At 42.5% G+C, this 19863-nt stretch overlaps 3 protein-coding genes across 5 annotated transcripts in view; 2 read left to right on the top strand and 1 right to left on the bottom strand.

Moving 5' to 3' along the window:
* The window catches only part of MIDEAS (mitotic deacetylase associated SANT domain protein), a 63852-nt gene extending 59931 nt beyond the window's left edge, over window positions 1–3921 (top strand). For all 3 annotated transcript variants that reach the window (XM_090271123.1, XM_090271122.1, XM_090271121.1), the window contains one exon: window positions 328–3921. In XM_090271123.1, the coding sequence (XP_090127249.1) occupies window positions 328–505 (178 nt within the window). In that variant the 3' untranslated portion in view covers window positions 506–3921. The remainder of the gene's footprint in view (window positions 1–327) is intronic.
* A 1399-nt stretch (window positions 3922–5320) lies between these two features.
* Window positions 5321–7314, top strand: PNMA1 (PNMA family member 1). The gene has a single exon (XM_090272088.1). It carries the CDS (start codon window positions 5454–5456, stop codon window positions 6513–6515), a length of 1062 nt encoding a protein of 353 aa, XP_090128214.1. The 5' UTR covers window positions 5321–5453; the 3' UTR covers window positions 6516–7314.
* Window positions 7315–12940: 5626 nt separating this feature from the next.
* DNAL1 (dynein axonemal light chain 1) overlaps window positions 12941–19863 on the bottom strand; it is a 29806-nt gene continuing 22883 nt past the window's right edge. Inside the window, exons 6-8 of the mRNA XM_090272087.1 lie at window positions 16093–16219; window positions 14839–14979; window positions 12941–13063 (exon numbers count right to left, since the gene is read on the bottom strand). Coding sequence (XP_090128213.1) covers window positions 13023–13063; window positions 14839–14979; window positions 16093–16219 — 309 coding nt within the window. The 3' untranslated portion in view covers window positions 12941–13022. The remainder of the gene's footprint in view (window positions 13064–14838; window positions 14980–16092; window positions 16220–19863) is intronic.

The following is a 19863-nucleotide window of genomic DNA, read 5'->3' as shown; positions in this document are numbered from 1 at the left end:
AGGTTGGTTGAGAAGGAGGAGGTAGTCTGAGCTTTTGCCTTGTCTTCTGTTTGGCTCAGAGGGTTTCTAGGGCAGTGATGTCACTGGGCAGCTTTTAGAAGAGGGAAAATGTGGCACTGAATCAAAAACCTGCGCCTCCCCTGGTTAGAGGGCGGGGTGGGGGTGGGGGGGTGGGGGGATAAGGCCAGGTAGCACTCTGCAAGTCAGGAAGGGCCAGGGATCCTCTTCCTCCCCACCCCCACCCGTCTTCACACGCACTCTCTAGCCTGGCGGACCCAGCGGGGTGGGAACAGACCTCTTATTTGAGCTCCTCTTGCCTGGCTGCAGGGTGTTTTACAAGGTGAAGAGCCGCAGCGCCCATATGAAGAGCCACGCGGAGCAGGAGAAGAAGGCCGCCGCTTTGAGGCAGCGGGAGAAAGAGGCCGCAGCTGCTGCGGCCGCCTCGGCCGCCGCCTCCCCGCACCAGCCCGTCCTGCGGGAGGAAAGCACTGGCGAGAGGGGCTGACATGTACAAGGCTCCCCTAGGAGACCCGGGCCGGCCCGCCTTGCTGGGAGGCCGGTGCTCCCTGCACCAGCTTTCTGGAAGCGCCTGCAAGCGCCCTGGAGCCTACAGAGGGAGAGAAGAGTGATCACGTAGACTTTTCTCAGAAAAACAAATAAGACAATAAAATAAACAGCTCTTTTATTTATAAAGACCCCGGGAGCAGTGTTAAGGGCTGCAGGATCCAGTTCTCTGTGCATTCGGTCTGTCGGAAGTTGTCCTCCTGTTTTCCCGGAACTGTGAGAGTCCCTGCTGGCTGGGGCTGCCCTCTGGGAGGGGCTCCAGCCCCAGCTGCCACCGCTGCCTGTCCCTGCTGCTGCGCAGCCTCTCCCCTTCTTCTTTGTTCTCTCTGCTCCCTGTGGTCACCGTGGAGAGCCAAGCACAAGCTCACCCCGTTGCAGCATTATTCCTCCTCTCCAGAGGATCTCAGAGGCCGTGCCCTGAGCCCTGGAAAAAGGGAGTGTGGTGGCCCTCTCAGCCTGGCACCTGTGCTGTCCCTGCAGGGCAATGTCCAGGCCTGAGAGGCTCCAGTGAGCCTGTCCCCAGAGAGGCTTCCTTCTCCTGGGAGGGAAGCCATCCGAATGCCTGGAAGCAGAGAGACTGAAGGCAGGTACCTGTCTCTGTTCTACTTGTTAGCAGCCTGCTGGGGCTGGGAAGTTTTCCCTGGGTTCGGGGAGAGGCCAGTGTTCCTGCCCAAGCTCTCAGCCTGCTGGAGGAAAGGGAATTGTGCTGAGGGTGGGAGTGGCAGGGCCAGGCCTGAGGGGCCTTTTGGTAAGCCTTGGCTCCTCCTGCTTCCCACCTTTTTGCCAAATACCTCTGGGCCCTGGAGACTGCTCAGGGAGCTTAGCCTCGGCCCAGCCTGCCCCTCCTTGGTGCGAGTTCTCTGCCTGCCTCTGTCCTGCCCTTGGCAGCTGCCACCTAACCCCACCCGACCTGGTCTAGTGCTGATATCTACAGCTCAGCCCTGAGTCCTGCATGCTGGAGATTTCTGGATCCTTCCCTGGGAGGGGGAGGTCTCCTAACCTGATTGGACAGGAGCCTTCATTCCTTGACTTGTGTCATTTGGGAGCTATTTATTTATTCTTAATATTTAATTTTTAACATCCTCTCAGGGACCAGGGGCCTCCTGCTTTCCAGAGGCCCAAGTGCATTTATCCCAAAACAAGGCACCTTCTTGGCATCTGCCCCACTCCCTCCCCACCCGCTCCGAAGACCCTAAGGTCCCTCCCCTCATTGCTCTGGAAGCTCTTACCAACAAGAATGCTGGTAGTGCTGAAAGAGGGTGGAAATGTGGAAGGTATCACCAAAGCCACACAGAGACTAGCAGGAACAAGGGAGATCAAAGGCTGTTCTTGTTGCTACCTCTCCTCTGGCTGTACTTTCAAATTGCCTGAGGGGGTTAGCTGGAAGCCAAAATTCTGGTTCTGTTTCTGGCTTGAAGAAGCCACATTTGGCATGGAGTCACTGTAGTTAAAGGGCTAGATGGTTCTAAAGGCCTCTTCACTTACCAGCCCTATAGGAGGGCTGAGTTATTTTTCTGACCTTGTTAGTCAACTTAAGTTGTACAAAAGAAGTTCTAAGTGAATGCAAGTATACAACAGGTCAGCATGTTAGGAAGGATCCAAAAAGTGTTAATTCTGCTACTCCTTATGAGAGAGACTAAAGGCATCAGGTTGGTAGCTGGGAGAGGGGAGGGAGTTTTGTTTCTAAACTATGCACTATCAGGTATTTTTCAGCATTCATTTATGTATTAATATGGTTCTATAGGACCCCAGCTATGGGAGCAACAAAATTCTATCCCCAGACTCCAGGACAGCTACCTAGATTTCCAACTTCCCAGTTCATTTCCTCCATAAGCTTCAATAAGCTCAGTATCCCAAGATTGCAAAAATCTGGTATGCCCTCCAGAAACAGGAAGGTAGCAAATTTAGGCTTTCTTCTAAATCACTTGTGTAATATGAGTGCCTTCGCAGCTTCACCCCAAAGTGCTACTATGTTTCCCAAGGTGTTCTCTATTTAAACTATTTAGTTTCAAGCTCCTTTATGGGCATGTAACAGAAACCTCCTTTGTCTAGAGCGATTCTCCTTTTCTAAGTTCATGGAGACCAGACCAGGTGAATGTAGGTGGAGAAAATGAAGATGGTACCTCTCTGTATTAATCCCACCAGACACGGTATTTTAGAAGGGTTCATGCTCCAGAATAGATTTATATCTGGAATGCAGTGTGAAAATTGGAATGTTTAGAGGGCAGATGCAACTGTGGCATGTGACCTGCCGATTAAGGAGGTATAGCCATGGAAGCTGGCATAGGTATATCCTTTATGGTGCTTTCTCCCTTTGAACATATTAAGCTCGTCTTTTGTTTTTCTTTTCTTTGTTTCTTCTATTCAGAGCTCTTAGCTTAAGGAAGTTAAATGACAAACACCTCCAGCTTTGTAATGTCCTCCCCACGTCACCTCACATAACCATCTCCCAGCCTCCATCTGCACTCAGCAAGGGCATGAAACTAACCTAGTGCCTGTATTCCAGACCATTTCTGAGGTCTCTTACCCACCCAAGGAGACAGTGCTTCAGAACTGTGCTCCATGCCTTCAGCAGCCCCCCTACAGCTAAGGTACATACCCGTCCCTTCTGCCACCCCACCTCCACCCCTGGCACAGAGGTCGTGTGCTGCTTATGTCTGAAGGGATCCCCTATATCTAACTGCCTCAGTGACCTAACCTCTTTCTTCTCATGTGCCAGATGTTAAGATGAAGGAGGAATACAACACATACTCAAGCCCCAGCTGTTTAAATATGTTTTCACTGGGGCTCACTTTTCTCGGATGGTATTTATTACCAGACTGGCAAGCCTAACTCCTTAGGTTTACAGGAAGTATGCATATTTTTATAAAACAATTGTATGTCCTCCGCATATTTTGCTGTGTTAATATTTGCCTCTAATAGTTTGCAGCTGTTTCACCTTTTCCTCATTTGTCTCTCTGTTGAAGGCCTTGTTGGAGGGAACAGAGCACAGGAACAGCCTTGACAGTCTGTAATTATTGTACAAATATTTTAATAGCATATAAATAAGTATATTCCTTTTATTTTGAAAAAATGATCAGACACTGCCTTTTGTGTGTTTGCTGCCTGTGGCACCCATTTTTTAAAAGACTGTTACATATTAAAATAGTGTACATATATATATATAAATATTACCTCTTTTGCTGTACAGTTGTGATAGACCAGACTGAAGATTTTATTTTTTGTGTGCTTTTTATAAAAAAATTAATACACTAAAGAAAATCTTGCTGATGTGATTGTAATGTACCTATGTAACTTATTTACTTTTGAATGTTCTGTATCTTTAAACCTTTTATTAAATAAGGTTTTAAAAATTCAGAGTTGACTGCTGTGTTCTTTTGGGGAGATTTTCACCATCTAGGATTGACGTAAATAGGCCTTGTTTTGCTTGCAGGGGATTACTTGACATTTTTGAACCATAAGGATTCTGTTTTATCAGCTCATTGTCAACGATGCCAGGACAGGAGAAATGAACACACTAGCGTTTGCCTAGCTATCAAGATTACTGAATATTAGATCATTTTACAAAATTTTAGAAATCTCAGTTGACTGTCTCACATAAAAACATGTAAATGGCACACTTCTAACATTCTAGTTTCATTGGGATGAAATAGGAGGGTGCAGAATGCGATCAGGTGGCATAGGAAGCTGCATGGCTGAAGGGGGAGTTTTAAGGTTGAACTAGCGACATGACTGTCTTGATGGTCGTATTTTCAACAGGATCATCTTTTTCTAAAATATATTTTATTGCTTATGCTATTACAGTTGTCCTGATTTTCCCCCCTTTGCACCCCTCCATCCAACAACCCCCCCGCCCCCGCTCCCTCAGGCAATCCCCCCACCATTCTTCATGTCCATGGGTCATGCTTAAGAGTTCTTTGGCTACTCCATTTCCTCCAACAGTATCACCTTAAACTCACTGCATATTATTATTATCTTTTAAACATGGTGTTTTGTAAAAATAAAAATTAAAAATCTGGAAAATATGAAAAAAGAAATGTGCCATCAGAGAAACCAGTACCCGGCCCTTGACTGGCACCATGGCAACCACTCGAACCTGCAGGCTGCAGGAGCGCTTGGGTCTCGCGTCGTCTGGCCCACCGTTGCCATGACTACACTGGCGCGACAGGGCTGCGGGGGTGGTGGGGGAGGGCGCGCGGAAGGCACTCGCGGGGCGGCCCCTCCTTCCACTGCCGCAGTAACTCCTCTGCTGGCTGCGGGTTTGGCGGTCTAGCAGCCGCAGCGCGCCCCTCTGCCGCCTGTGTCTTCGGTCTTTGGCTGTCCCCGCTGCCCAGCAGGCGCCCTGCAACCGTGAAGAAGCTGCTTGCGGGCTGACCCTGCCGCCGCTGCTGGGACCCCAGGACAATCTCTTCCCTGGAGGGGCAGCACAGCCCTCTGCTTAAGCAGCCGCTCCTCGGCCACCCGAATACCGGATCGACTCCAGCAGCGACTGCGCAGCGCCCCAGCGGCAGAGAGGAGGAGGCCACGCCCCACCACCACAGCCCGGCGGCCTCTCCAGCCCGGCGGCTCCAAACCTTCTGCGCCACGAGGCAATACCGTGCTTGCAGGTGGAGGACCCCAGCCTCGGACCCAGACCTGACACGCAAGATGGCCGTGGCCGCGTGACTGCGCATTCCCCAGGCTTCGCTCCGACAGCTCGCCCGCCCGACTGACTTTGGGGGCAGCGAGAGGACGACAGCGGGTCTCTGGTGTTGTTAATTGTGGTTGAGTGCATCTTGCCCCCCTCGGGTGTATTGGGGGGCAGTGTCTGCTGCTGTCCTAAGCCCTAGAGCACTGGGAGCCACGGTCTAACCCTCGTTTGTAGAACTGGTCCCTTGATAGTTGGGGAAATGGCGATGACACTGTTGGAAGACTGGTGCAGGGGGATGGATGTGAACTCCCAGAGGGCCCTGCTGGTCTGGGGGATCCCAGTGAACTGTGATGAGGCTGAAATCGAAGACACCCTCCAGGCTGCGATGCCCCAGGTGCCCTATCGAGTGCTTGGGAGAATGTTTTGGAGGGAAGAGAATGCGAAAGCAGCCTTGTTAGAGCTGACTGGCGCTGTGGATTACGCGGCCATCCCCAGGGAGATGCCGGGTAAAGGAGGGGTCTGGAAAGTGGTCTTTAAGCCCCCGACTTCCGATGCTGAATTTTTAGAAAGGTTGCACCTCTTCCTAGCGAGAGAGGGGTGGACCGTGCAAGATGTGGCCCGTGTCCTTGGGTTTCAGAACCCCGCTCCAGCCCCAGGCCCAGATATGCCAGCAGAGATGCTAAACTATATTTTGGATAATGTTATTCAGCCTCTTGTTGAGTCCATATGGTACAAGAAGCTGACGCTGTTCTCGGGGAGGGACATCCCGGGGCCTGGGGAGGAGACCTTCGACCCCTGGCTGGAGCACACTAATGAGGTCATAGAGGAGTGGCAGGTGTCTGATGTAGAAAAGAGGCGGCGGTTGATGGAGAGTCTTAGAGGCCCTGCAGCTGATGTCATCCGCATCCTCAAGACTAACAACCCAGCGATAACAACCGCGGAATGCTTGAAGGCACTTGAGCAGGTGTTCGGGAGCGTCGAGAGTTCTAGGGATGCGCAGGTCAGATTTCTGAACACTTACCAGAACCCAGGAGAAAAGTTATCCGCTTACGTCATTCGTCTGGAACCCCTGTTGCAGAAGGTGGTGGACAAGGGGGCCATAGATAAAGATAACGTGAACCAGGCTCGCCTGGAGCAAGTCATAGCCGGAGCCAACCACAGCGGGGCCATCCGCAGGCAGCTGTGGCTGACCGGGGCTGCGGAAGGGCCGGCGCCTAACCTTTTCCAGTTGCTGGTGCAGATCCGCGAGGAGGAGGCCAAGGAGGAGGAGGAGGAAGCTGAGGCTGCCCTCCTGCAGTTAGGCCTGGAGGGGCACTTCTGAGTCCTGGGAAATGAAGCTTTAGTGCAGACCCAGAAAACAGCTTCTTTCATTGTCTCTGTGCTGTCTTAGCAGGTGTGTCTCTTAGTCAAGTCCTGTTTTCTGGGGAGGGGGTGCCGGGGGCGATGAGGCCTGTGTGTTGATGTAACATTAGTAAAATCGTGCAAGCAGCCACCCTGAGCTGCTGCAAGTGAGTCATGCTAGCTAAAATGCCAGGCAAAGGCTTGTGCACAGGTGTTCAGTGCAAGCTGTCATCATGGCGTCATCAGTTGTGAAAAACGTGTGAACTTGTGACACTTGTCATTGAGGTACTTAAGTGTGGAATTGCATGTTCAGATGTTTAGTTCAGAACCTGACTAACACAAGGAAGTGTTCAGTAAAACTATGAACACTTATTACTAATCATGTGAATAGTTTTTGTGTTTGCTCTAAATTGTTCCTGATTGATGTTAATGGAAAGAAATATGAATTAGATATTCTTAGTGATTTAACTTTACAGTGCTAATTTCTTATTTTTCAACTGTAAACATCTGGATCAGTTTAATTGAAAGGTATTCTGAGACTACAAAATAGGGTGTCAGAAAAATACTACAATTATAGAGCTGTGTAAATTAGAATTTTTCATTGTACCAGACACATAAATAAATCTCATGGGGAGGTTAATATGAATCAGTTAAGTGTCCGCTCCCCCATTTCACATCTTTGTCATTGAATAGTAGTTCTCTTTATTCACGCTGGTTCTAAGTGTTCTAAATTTGAAGCTATCAAATACATGTATATGAATAAAAATATTTTAAAAATTTGCCTTTTTTCTGACATGTATGAAAATTTTCAGTGTAATTAAGATCTCTCTTCTCAGACTTTACTATGTCACACACAGAGAAAAATTCAAGCCTCAGTTATTTTATCTTTAAGCTTTGTATCATACTCTTAAGTTTAAATTGCAGTACTTTTAATGTATTCAATTTTTGCATGTGTTCTACAAGGCAAATGTTGAGGTTAAATAGGTATAAGTAAATATAACTTACTATAAAATGTTAGGAAATCCTGCAATAGAGTTTAGGAGGTTATCTAGCAATGCATTTCCTCCCCTTTAAAATTCCTTTCAGCTAAAACTTTGTTTTGCTGCAGAAATAACTCATACCTGTGCAAAATTAATGTTTTGGTTCTATTGCATCTGTTTTATATCAAGAGGATATAAAAAAGGGAAATAAGGCTTAAAAACATGTTCATTTGGCTGCAGAGATTCAGTGACCGAAAATGTCCACCTTTGGAGATCCTAGTAAATCCAGAAGTGATTACATGAACAAAGTGTTCAGTGGGGGTTTTCCCCTCGTAACAAGGCTTTAAAATAATAGCCGACCTACTGTGATAATCATCGGGTAAAAAATTTATAAAGGCTGATATTGGTATATGTTCTAACAGATTTTTCTATGCGCTCCTCTCACTTTCCATATGGTATCTGTTCTTCCCTCACACTCTTCTCTCAACACATCTCCATATAGTTGACACCCACAAACATGTCCTCATCCCCCCCCACCTCACATCGCTTCCCCATTTATTCTCACCCCCATTTCCCCTACACATACACACGGCTGTGGAATATGTTATCCAAAGACTGAATTTCTTTGGAATTAAGGATCATATGAAGTTCACATAGTTGCTCTGTATTAGCTAAAGCTAATGGTCATGTAACCAAAAAAGATACAAATTAGTTTTTTTTATAAAATAACACAATTTATTACTATTTTAAAACAAGCCTCACAAAATAACATTAAGAAACTCAACATTTCTAAATAATTTAACACATTAAGTTTAGTCATAAAGTCATGCTACAAAATTCCTGCATATAAAAGATTATTACCAAAGAATTAATAGATATTAAAATGTTCTTCAGAATGGAGTTGGTTCTAGAAGCCAAAGATTCTGGACTGATGCTCGTGATCATGACTGACACCATGAGAGAAGTAAGTAGCTGGCAATATGTATATTCCTTACAGCTGCCAACTCCCCAGTCTTTTGATGGGATTGAACCCTCTAGGCAATAGCACCTCAGAGGCAGGCAGGTACCCTGATGATCAAAGAAGCAAATAACATCCCACCCTCCTAACAGCCGCAACTTAACTTAGCCAACATCTAAATTAATTTTTAAAATCTAGATGTGGAAAAGATAACTCACAAAGTTTCTGAGTGGGAGAATTCTACCTGACACCTCCCCCCAGGGATGACTGTCAATGTGGGAGATACGGAAGGTGACACCAAGCAGAGAAATAAGGACATCCTGACTCTGATTATGTCAACAGACAACTATTGCTCGGGTGGGCTTAAAACGAGCAAGACTGAGGTTTGATTCTCTAATATCCACAAATGGACAAGGTATTTACCCATCTGCCCTTTGGGAGTACTTTCAACCAACATCCAGTTCATAACTTTAAAGTGCAAATCTATTGAAAAATACTTTACTCTCCCCAACCTCCTTGTTAAATTTGCTAGATCATAATTTGGTTGGCTGGTTCCTCTCTAACCTTCTCAATATGGAAAATTAACTAGAATCCAGTTATGACTTCTCCAAGTATCAAGTGAAAATTTATTTTAGGTCAGAAAACCAGTCTAGTTTTTCCTTTTAGTTTTCTTCCTTTGCAGTCACCGGTTTATACAAAGGCAGGAATAGAGATATAGGTGTGGGATTTCTAAAGTTCAGTGATTTAAAAAACAAAACAAAAAATCCTTAAAAAAAATTTTTGCACCTATTTTGTGGTTTTACAAAAAAGAAAAGACAACCTTCTGCTAGAGTGAAGATAAAGGAATATGGTCAAGTTAGCTGTGTTAGAAGTACCAACCCTGCTACACTGAAGCTTGTTTTATACTTAATTATTTACAGACACATTATGCAGCCCAAATAAAGAAAATATATGCCAAAGGAATTAAATTCTGTAAAGGATAACTTTCAGTTTAACAATTAGTTTTCTCCCTTTACCACTACTTACAATATAAAGTCTTTGTGACTGACAGACTTTAGTTAGAGAAACACTAACTACTTGTGATCGATGCTTGACACTTCCCCCAACTTTTTTAAGTTCATGATTAAATCCAACCTTCCTAGCCCTACACTTTCCCCATTTAGTCCAAAGAAAAAACCCAGGCGGAAGATTCTAGGTCACAGAGATACCTTCGACTCTACTTACACATCACCAATTCTGGAAATAACTCAACAGTTAAGATTCATTTCTTATTCCTCCTTATCCTACTTCAAACAGGCATCAGAAGAAGCATCTATTCAAGTCAAAATTTATCTTTCCACACAGGAACCATATTTAAGTGTCGTGTACCATCTTTGTTTGTGGATGGATCCAGTACCCAGACATTCTTCTGATCACATCCAGAATTGGGGTCTACACCAGCTAACTTTCATATATAATTACCAAATTTTATACAATATTTTCTGTATTTAATGACTGCTACAGTCTGCAAAGTCCTGCACATTACTGGACAATGAACACTTAAAAATGACAATCCATTTTCTAAAGTATACTTAGAGTGTTAAACTTTAGAGACAAACCAAAGTCTATCATAAACTTGGATTCTGTTGACAGTAAGAGAGAGAGAGGTAGGTTAATAATCATTGTCCTAAGATAAGCAAAATGCTAAGAAATAAAAGTTGAGATCCTGGTGAAAAAAAATAAGTTGAACCTTCCAGCCCTGAGTTTCTAATGTGATGTGAGAATTATTAAAATGAACATTAAAAAGAGGACACCAGTGACCATTTCCTTCTATCCATGATTATTAAATACATCACCTTCTTTCATACAACAACCAAGGTGGCATATGGCCTGGATAGAAGGGATGTTGGGATAAAGCAGTGGTTTTCAACTAGGAGTGAATTTGTTCCAACCCCTCTGCCCCAGGAGACAGATGGCAATGCATGAAGACATTTTTGGTTATCACAACTGGGAAGAAGCCTCTATTGGCATCTAATAAGTAGAAGCCAGAGATACTGCTAAACATCCTATAACACACGGGACAGCCCCCCACATTATCAAGCCCAAATGTTGATAGTGCCAAGGTCGACTGTGATTTAAAGGAACACATTCCTGTGAACAGAGAACACAAAACCTTTCAAGGCCTGACCAGGTAATACAGCCATAAGCTTCGAGTTAGGGAACACAGACAAGTTAAATTAGTTGATAGGCTAAAATCAAATTTCCTGTGGAAATAGTACAATATTGAACTGATTTCAGAGCTCTGCCATCATTATAAGGATAAGTGAAATTTAAATGATCCACTAAAATGGCATGATGCTTGAAATCAGGAGCACAGAGAATCCATACAAGCAGGTTAAAGATCTAAGAAGCATAAATCAAAGGCATTTAATATCAGTTAAATTTGCAGCAGTAACGGATGAGTTAAGGAATGATTTGAGAGAATATTCTGAACTTCTTAATACACCCTCCTTCTGTTTTCTAATGGCATGGGTTCTGGGTTTCATTCCATGCAAAGGATGCATAGAAGTCATTCAAATATTTGTTGAGTAGAACTGAATATGAATTTTTGTGTGAAATGGACACAGAAAAGCACCTTACATTTCTTTGAGAACTACCAGTGATTAAAAAACATTAAGAAACAAGGAGAAACAGAGAAAATTAGTTGCTATACTGCCGAATTTTTAAAAAAAATAAACACTGTCATTTTACAAAAAAAAAAAGTTAATATGAAGTCAGTCTTCCATTCCCTATTATATTCACTTCCAGAGTAACTTTTAGAAAATATACCCATATATAACAATATGGCTTCAAGCTTGCCTACTAGGTTAAATTCATACTACAGGAAAACCAATTTCCCTCGTAGCTTCTGTGCCTTAAAATCACCAAGGGGAATGCTCACTGCCTATGGTTCATGAAAGAAGTACCCAAAGGCTTTGAATGTATAAGCCAGTCAGAGTAAAGATTACTTCCTATCACACTGTGAGGAAGAACTAAAAGGAAGTTTTTAAAAAAAAGTGTTGGGTTAACTTTTCTTTTTTACAATTGATTGTCAAAGCAGTGGTCCCTTTTGATCAGTTTGACTATGCAAAATCATGTAATTCTTATTTAAATGATAGGTGAAAACTCCTGAAACCCAGAACTAATTATGTACTCACTTTTTAAAAATGGACCTTCCCTCTTAGAATGATCTGACACAAGTAAATGGGAAAATGACAATCAGTCTCTCGTTGAGGGACTTCAGGCACAATGGGCAGAGGGTCTCTGACTTCCGTATTGCAATCTTTCAGCGATTTGCTCATGGCCTCTATGGACTTCATCTGTTTACTGACTACCATATTTTGCATTTTCCAGAAAGAATTTTTTTCTTATACGATAAATTCTAAGCTCTGCATCCAACTATTGCCTGCAATTTTGAGTTTAATCAACTACAATGCTTCATGAGGAAGCAATCCTCAAAAATATTGCCATTTGCCTGGGATCCCATAATGAAATATCTCTTTTCCCTCTATAACCATGTACATAATTCATTTTAAGAGCTGTTTAACTTAGAAATTTTCTAAAAATATACTTTGAAATGCTAAATTTCACTTATCAGAAGGTACCAAATCAAGTCTTTAAGTTCTATACTCTTACAACAATCACTCCTCCCAACATAATGGCTAACAAACTGAAGTTGTTAGGGCAAGTTCTGACATATATGAATGGCCAAGACTTAGGCCAGGAATTCAAATGTAACTGCTGCTTATACATATTTCCTTATATAACATACAAAGAACTATAAACCCAAAAGTGTGCCTAAGATCAGGTCCAAATGAGTAACACGGCCACGGTGTTGGTCAAAAGAATCACCAGGCCAGTCACTTTAGCCGCTGAGCTGCATTACAGAATGACCGACTACTGCACACAGTGACTCGAGTGGCCACACATGTACACACAACCTACATTCCAGTTGACAATGTACAAGTTTCTTGAAAAACAAATAATTAAACACAATATGGGTGATAAGGCCTCCAAGATGTTAATTTTTCTTTTTTTCACCACAGTTTTTTCACTCTGACTTGGAGTCTTGCTTCTATGGCTGCTGCTGTGTTTCTGAGAGGAACTCTTCCTGTCACCACGCTGCCTTCTGAACCAAAGGCAGGACACATTTGTGCTTCTGAGTCATAAGCAGATGGACCTTCAGGAAAGGTGGTCTACAAGCTCAAAAGTTATATATTTAAATGTCTGACCTAAAAAAAAAATTACATGAAGAACCACATTTGTTTCTTTGTTGTTAAAAATAATTGGTCGCTCTGTAGAGATTTCAGCAGATGGAGACTGAAGACAAAAACTGAAAAGTTGTAGTTTTATAAAAGAGGACTACAATGTATAAAGTTAGTGTTACCATCTGGGGGAGAAACACTAAATAGGTTAAGAAAAAAGTAGGAATCAGAGATTTGGTCTAAAGAACTTTTGCCCTACACAGAATCTTGAAAATAGACAATTATACAACATTTAAATAAGTTAACACAAAGCAGAAAATGTGGTGTTAGTTTTCTTCTTCCTCATCCTCTTTAACTACTGGGGTACCTAAAATGAAAAAAAAAAAAAATTCTGGTCACTCTCAACAGATTGTTAAAATTCTAAATGGAAATACTTTCCCATTAACCTCATAAGCTCTGAGATGCTGTGAAGGATGCCATAATAAAAATAATTTCATAACATAATTCTTTAATTTCAAATTATTCAAAAAGCATCTTGGGATAATTTTCATAAGGATCAATATAAGTACTAATGAGTACCTGGCTCCCCAAATGCAGAGTTGCAAATAAAAATGCCTAAGGGTGCCAGACAATAAAATAAAGCCCTATACATACTAAAAACTTCCTATGTTAAATACAAAGAAATACTCATTTTTCATAATAAGAACATGCAATCCCAGTATTGCCAGACAGCTGAATTTTTGTGTCAGTCCCCCAACTATTAAACATTGGTAATAAATAGGTGGGGGGTGGGGGCTTCGGGGAGAAGAACCAAAGTACAGAAAACAAAACACATCCGCAAGCTCTCACTGTGCCGAGGCCCACCCATCGCTGAGCTCCAGCATTTGAAGCCTGCCTACCACCTTACCTAGTCAATTAATTATTTAGTCTTAACTCTTTAGCCAGTAACTCTTCAATCCAGTGAAACTGATCAACTCACTGTCTCCCAAACTCGTCTTGCACTCTTACCCAGGGCTCTTGGTTAACCAAGTTTCTCCATTTTGAAATGCCCTCCCCAACTATCCTACAATCTAAACCCTACCCTTAATTAATAACTAACTCCAATGCTTCTTTCCCTGTGATCCTTCTTAAATGAACATTCATGTTATTTATAGCAGTGAGCAGAATTTTACCTCACTATACACCTCACAGCATCTGTTGATGAGGGAGGAAGTGAATGTTTTATTAAAGTATAACAAACATACAAAGTATAACAACACATATAAAGTATACACAAAGTACACAAATACACAAAAAATGTACAGATTGGTAAATGTACACAGAGAGAACACAACTGGTAACCAGCATCCAGATTAGGAAGAGAGTATTATCAGAACCCCCAAACCTCCTCAGTCCCCCTTCCAGTCAATATTCCCCCACAAAAAGTATATCCTACTCTAATGTCTAACCCCATAGGTTATTTTGCATGTTTTTGAAATTGGTATGAATGGAATGCTACAGCTTGCACTTTGTGTGTCTGGTTTCTTTTGCTCAACATTATGTTTGTATGATTCATTTATATTATGTGAAGTTGTAGTTCCTTCATTCTCATTGCTGTTCAATATTCCATTGTATGAATATGTAATAATTTATCTATTCTATTGCTGATGGGCATTTGCATTATTTCCAATTTATAGCTATTGAAATGGTGCTGTTATGAACATTCACAAACATGCCTTTTGGTAAATATACATACCATTTTGGGGGGGGTATATAGCTTGAAGAAAAACTGCTGGGTCCTAAGGGACATGTATGTAGAGCTTTGGTAGTTAATGCCAGTTTTCCAAAATGGTTATACCAAATTACATTACCATCCATCAGGGTATGAGAGTTCTAATTGTTCCACATCCACCTAACATTTGGTATTATCTGTCTTTTATTTTAATTTGTTACGATGCCTCAGTTTTGCTTATAAGTAACAGAGAGTAGCAAAAAAGGCAAATAAGCAGCTATGGCCATCTCTGTTCTGGTCTACCCACTGGTTTAGTATAGACCAAGGGGGCTCTTTTAGCGGCTGTTCAGATGCTCCTCTTCATGATTCCATGTCACAGATTCAACTCTTACACCTAGAAAACATTCCCAAGTTGGCTCAGAGTCACTCACCATCCAGCTTTTTCAGTTTGGGCACTCTCTTGGTTGCCTCTTCAATCCAGTTCCCCTCAGCAGAATGTTTTTCTTCCAAGGGATTGCCTACAAACACCAGGTCTTCCAGGCATGGCAGTTCTGCCAGCTTCACAAATTCAGCTACAGGTATAAAGAATACATTCCACATTAAAATGGCAGGTTTTTGCCCTGACCAGTGTAGTTCAGTTGGTTAGGGATGGTCCCACAAAGGAAAGGCTGTAGGGTTAGATTACTGGTCAGGGCACATGTGTGGTCTGCAGGTTTGGTCCCGTCAGGGCACGTACAAGAGGCAACTGATCAATGTTTCTCTCCCTCTCTTTCTCCCTCCCTTCCCCTCTCTCTAAAAATAAATAAGTAAAACCATTTTTTAAATAGCAGATTTTACTGTTAATATTTCGGGGGTTGAATTCCAATATTACTGTTTGTGACTATTCAAAACAATTTGCTGTTTAAGATTTTGAGGGAAGTAAGGGAAGTTAGACCATATGGAGTGATTCTCTGAAAACATTACAGAAAGGGAGGGAAAAAGAAGACATACCTCTTCTACCTTTACGCTACCTTTATCCTTAGATAGGGTAAGAGGAGGAAATGAGATCTACAGTCAAAAAGAACAATGAGTCACCGGCCAGTGACAGGTCTTCCCTATGCTGTGCCGCATCAGCATGGACTAAGCGAAACTGTCTCTACCTTTTCCCTCCCTCAGTTTTGAATTCTTAAAGCAACTCATTAGAGCCTCTATGGCAGAATTTATCACACAGTTTTACAATTACTAGCTTATAAACTAACTTTTCCCACTAAGCCATGAATTCCTTGAGAGTAGGGATAGTGTCCTATTCAATTATGTATCTCAAGAGTCTGGTATATAACTATTGGCACATAATAGGGCTTTAGTAAATGCTGAATGAATAATGTACAAAGAAAAAGCAAAGCAATATAAATGTCAAATAAGTCTTCCACACAAGAATTATTAAATTTAAACGGATTTCTTCCAGCCTTTGGACAATTTAATTTTTTTCATTATTAATAGGACCAGAATCTATTCAATTAACATCATTCTACATATATACTTAAACATAAATTTCAAGCATTTAGCTGAAATATAGGAAGTCCTATAGCTACGAGTACTTCCCTCTGTGCTTAGAAATAAGTGTCCGCATTCTGCACCTTGTTCCCTATTGGGCTATTTTCTATAAACAGGAGGTAGAGGTTAGCAAAGAGCCAACCTCAGCTTACCCCAGTCTTTCACCAGGTTATTGGACATGTAGAGAATCTTCAATTTCTTCATTACATGGATCCCTTTTAACTTCTCAATAAAATTGTAGGAGATCCACAGTTCTTCTAATGTGTCCCCTACTGCTTCCTGAAAAAGAAAGCAGTTTGATATACATGCTTATTGTTAAGGCTTTTTCCTTCCTTATAAACATTAAGTTGATGGTCTCCAGAGAGAACTGAGACACACCTGTCCCCTGGCAAGAGCTGAAGGCTGTGTGGGAGTTTTTTGTCATTAAGAAAGCCAAGTAGAACATTCTCTTCCTTTCTTCAAACAGATCTAAGAATAGGAACTGAAATCACCAAGAAGGGAAACAATAGCACTATTTTATCACTTCTATTGAACAGTCGTCGTCGTCGGCAGCCGTCCGTCTCGAGAGACGATGGTGTAGCTTCTTAAGAGTCTATCTGCACCGCCGAGAATGGCTGTGCAGTCCGACTCGGGAGTGACACGGTATCTGTCTCCTCCCGTGTTGAATCGACATCTTGCGATGACGCTGGAGTGTCCTCTCCAGTGAAGCTGAAGCTACAGAGCCTGGGCAGGGTGATATGGAGGGTCTGCTGTTGCCCATGCAGCAGACCCCACCTCTCTTCGCAGCTGAAGGGTCCAAGGGAAAGACGGAGTCAATACAGCTTGGCTTCAGGTGCGCCGCAGGAGTTGCCGGTGTTGACTACAACGTCAAACCGCCTTAGGGACTCCGGCTCCGGATTTTCTGTCGGGGTTTACTCCCTTAGCCTTTCCCCTGAAGAGGTATGCCGCAAGGCAGCGGAGGTTTTTTGGAATCAGAGTTTTCCTTCTACATTCCATATTAATTGCATCATTATTCACAATAGCCATGAATAGCCCCTTTAAATATTGAACAGTATAGTTTTCAAATTCTTCCCTATATATTTTATTATTTTATCCTTATAACATTTAAGATAGGCAAAGCAGGTTATTTGATTTCTGTTATAGAGAGCTTAAGGGCTTTTTCTAAGATCACAAATAGTAGAGCTGGGTCTAAATATTTACTATGGAAACTTTCAAACATAAAAATGTTGAAAGAATTTTAAAGTAAATTCCAATATATCCACTACCCAGAGTATACCATTAACATTTTACTATCCCTTTCCTATCCCACCCAGGTAGCTATCCATTAATTCATCTTATTTTTTAATGTATAAAATTCAGTTTAAAACATGAAGTCTTCCCATTATAGTAAAAATATTACACCATACTGATTCTTAAATGATAGATATAATTAATGGTTGCACAAAGACTTCCTTCTTTTATAGACATAAGACAAAATGTAGTGATTTTTTTTTTTTAAATTTCAAAAATATAATAGGCAGGATCAATGAGAGGTTCAATAGTCTCTTAACCCAAAAGAATTTACCTTTGACAGTATGATAATGTCTAGAATGTGGAGCCCACATCTAATCCTGGTAAACAACTGTCCCTTCAAAAACTACAGAGAGAATAAAGGTTCCCTGGATAAAGATCCTCAATGCATGCATTTTCCATACTGGCGGAACCAAGGGGAGAAACTGAGAAAGGAGCAGCCTGAGTTAGCTTGGTGTGTCATCCCAACCCCCATAATTCATCTTAGTTTCAACTTTCTAAGTAGAAGAAATAACAGTTTTAGAATAAAAGAAACCTTTTAAGTATTATCTTATTAATTATGTTGTTACAGTAGTTCCAATTTTTCCCCCTTTGCTCCCTTCTGCCCAGTACCTGCCTTCCCTCCAGCAATCCCATCCCCCACCTTAGTTCATGTCCATGGGTCATGCATGTAAGTTCTTTGGATTCACCCTTTCCTATATTATTCTTAACTTCCCCTGTCTATTTTGTACCAACTGATTATGCTTCTTAATCCCTGCACCATTTCCCCATTTCTCCCCCACCCCCTCCCAGCTGATAACCCTCCAAATGATCCCCATACCTATGATTCTGTTCCAATTCTGGTTTGCTTAGTTGGAATTTTGTTTTTATTTTTTAGATTCAATTGTTGATAGTTGTGAGTTTGTTGTCATTTTAGTGTTCATAGTTTTGATCTTTTTCTTAAGTCCCTTTAACATTTCATATAATAATGGCTTGGTGATGATGAACTCTTTTAGCTTTACCTTGTCTGGGAAGCACTTCATCTGCCCTTCCATTCGAAATGAAAGCTTTGCTGGATAGAGTAATCTTGGGTGTAGGTACTTGCTTTTCATCACATTGAATACTTCTTGCCAGTCCCTTCTTGCCTGAAAAGTTTCTTTTGAGAAATCAGCTGATAGTCTTATAGGCACCCCTTTGTAGGTAACTCTCTGCTTTTCTCTTGCTGCTTTTAAGATTCTCTTTTTATCTTTCACCTTTGGCATTTTAATTATGATGTGTCTTGGTGTGGTCCTCCTTGTGTCTAGCTTGTTTGGGACTCTGTGCTTCCTGGACTTGTATATCTATTTCCTTTGCCAAATTTGGGAAGTTTTCCTCCATTATATTTTCACATAAGTTTTCAATTTCTTGCTCTTCCTCTTCTTCTTCTGGCACCCCTATGATTCGGATGTCGGCACGTTTAAAGTTGTCCCAAAGGTTCCTAAGCTTCTCCTCATTTTTTTCAATTCTTGCTTCCTCATTCTGCACTGGTTGACTGTTTTTTTCTTCCTTATGTTCCAAATCATTGATATGAACCCCGGTTTCCTTCCCCTCATCACTGGTTTTGTGTGGATTTTCCATTTCATTTAGCATAGCCTTCACTTCTTCCCTTATGCTTTGGCGTACTCAAGCATATCTGTCAAGCCTGTGAGCATCTTCATTACCAGTGTTTTGAGTTCTGCATCTTTAGGTTGTCTATCTCCTCATCTGTTAGGTTGGCTATCTCCTCGTCGCTTAGTTCTCCCATTGGAACCTTGATCTGTTCCCTCTTTTGGGTCATACTTCTCTGTCTCCTCATCTTGACAGGCTCCTGTGTTTGTTTGCCTCTGTGTCTTAGGTAGAGCTGTCACTCGTGGTATGTTGTAAGGGGCAGAGCCTTAGGTTTTCATCAGTACAGGGCGACCTGTTTCACCACGTTGTGGTGCTGTATGTGGGGGAGGGGTCCGAGAGGGAACAATGCCACTTGCTCAGCACTCGCCCCTTTTCCAGGCACCTCTCCCACTTCTGTATGGGACTGGTGCCCCTCTAGCTGTTGCCCTGGCCGTCGTTCCCAGAGTGGATGGGTCTGCGGACATTCTAGAACCATGGGGGCCCTTTACACAAGTGGACTCTGCTGAGAGACAGGCAGTTTCTTCCTCCGTCCCAACCCCTACTGGTCTGCACAGTCAGAAGCAATGAGGCTTGATTTTCCCAGGTGCTGGGACTGTGAGCTGAGAAGTCTGGTTAGGAGCTTGGAATGCTCCCCAGGTGTCCCTCCTGACTTTTTAAAATGTGTAACTGGGCTTTCCACCGGCCTGCCGCTGCTGCCGTCACCACACCAGGTCCTCTCGGCCCCAGCTCCGCTCCTCCTACCAGTCTGGATGAGTATTTCTTCTTTATATATTTGTTTGTTGGACTTCCATGCAGCTAGATTTTCTGGAACTTCTGGTTGTCTCTAGTTTTGAAGTAGTTGTATTCCTTCTTAAGTTATGGAGGGAGACCCAGCATATCTGTCTAGGCCTCCATCTTGGCCGGAAGTGAGTAAAAGAAACTTTTTAAATCAGTCCATCCTGGCTCTCATAATCAGAACTTTGTGATTTAACTAGACCCCCTCGGCTAGTATTCTGATATCTTCTCCA

This window comes from Furipterus horrens, unplaced genomic scaffold (genome assembly GCF_987537825.1).
Source record: "Furipterus horrens unplaced genomic scaffold, mFurHor1.1.pri manual_scaffold_3, whole genome shotgun sequence".
NCBI lineage: Eukaryota > Metazoa > Chordata > Mammalia > Chiroptera > Furipteridae > Furipterus > Furipterus horrens.
Note: the sequence above shows the minus strand (reverse complement) of the source record. Positions and strands in the feature narration are given on the sequence as shown.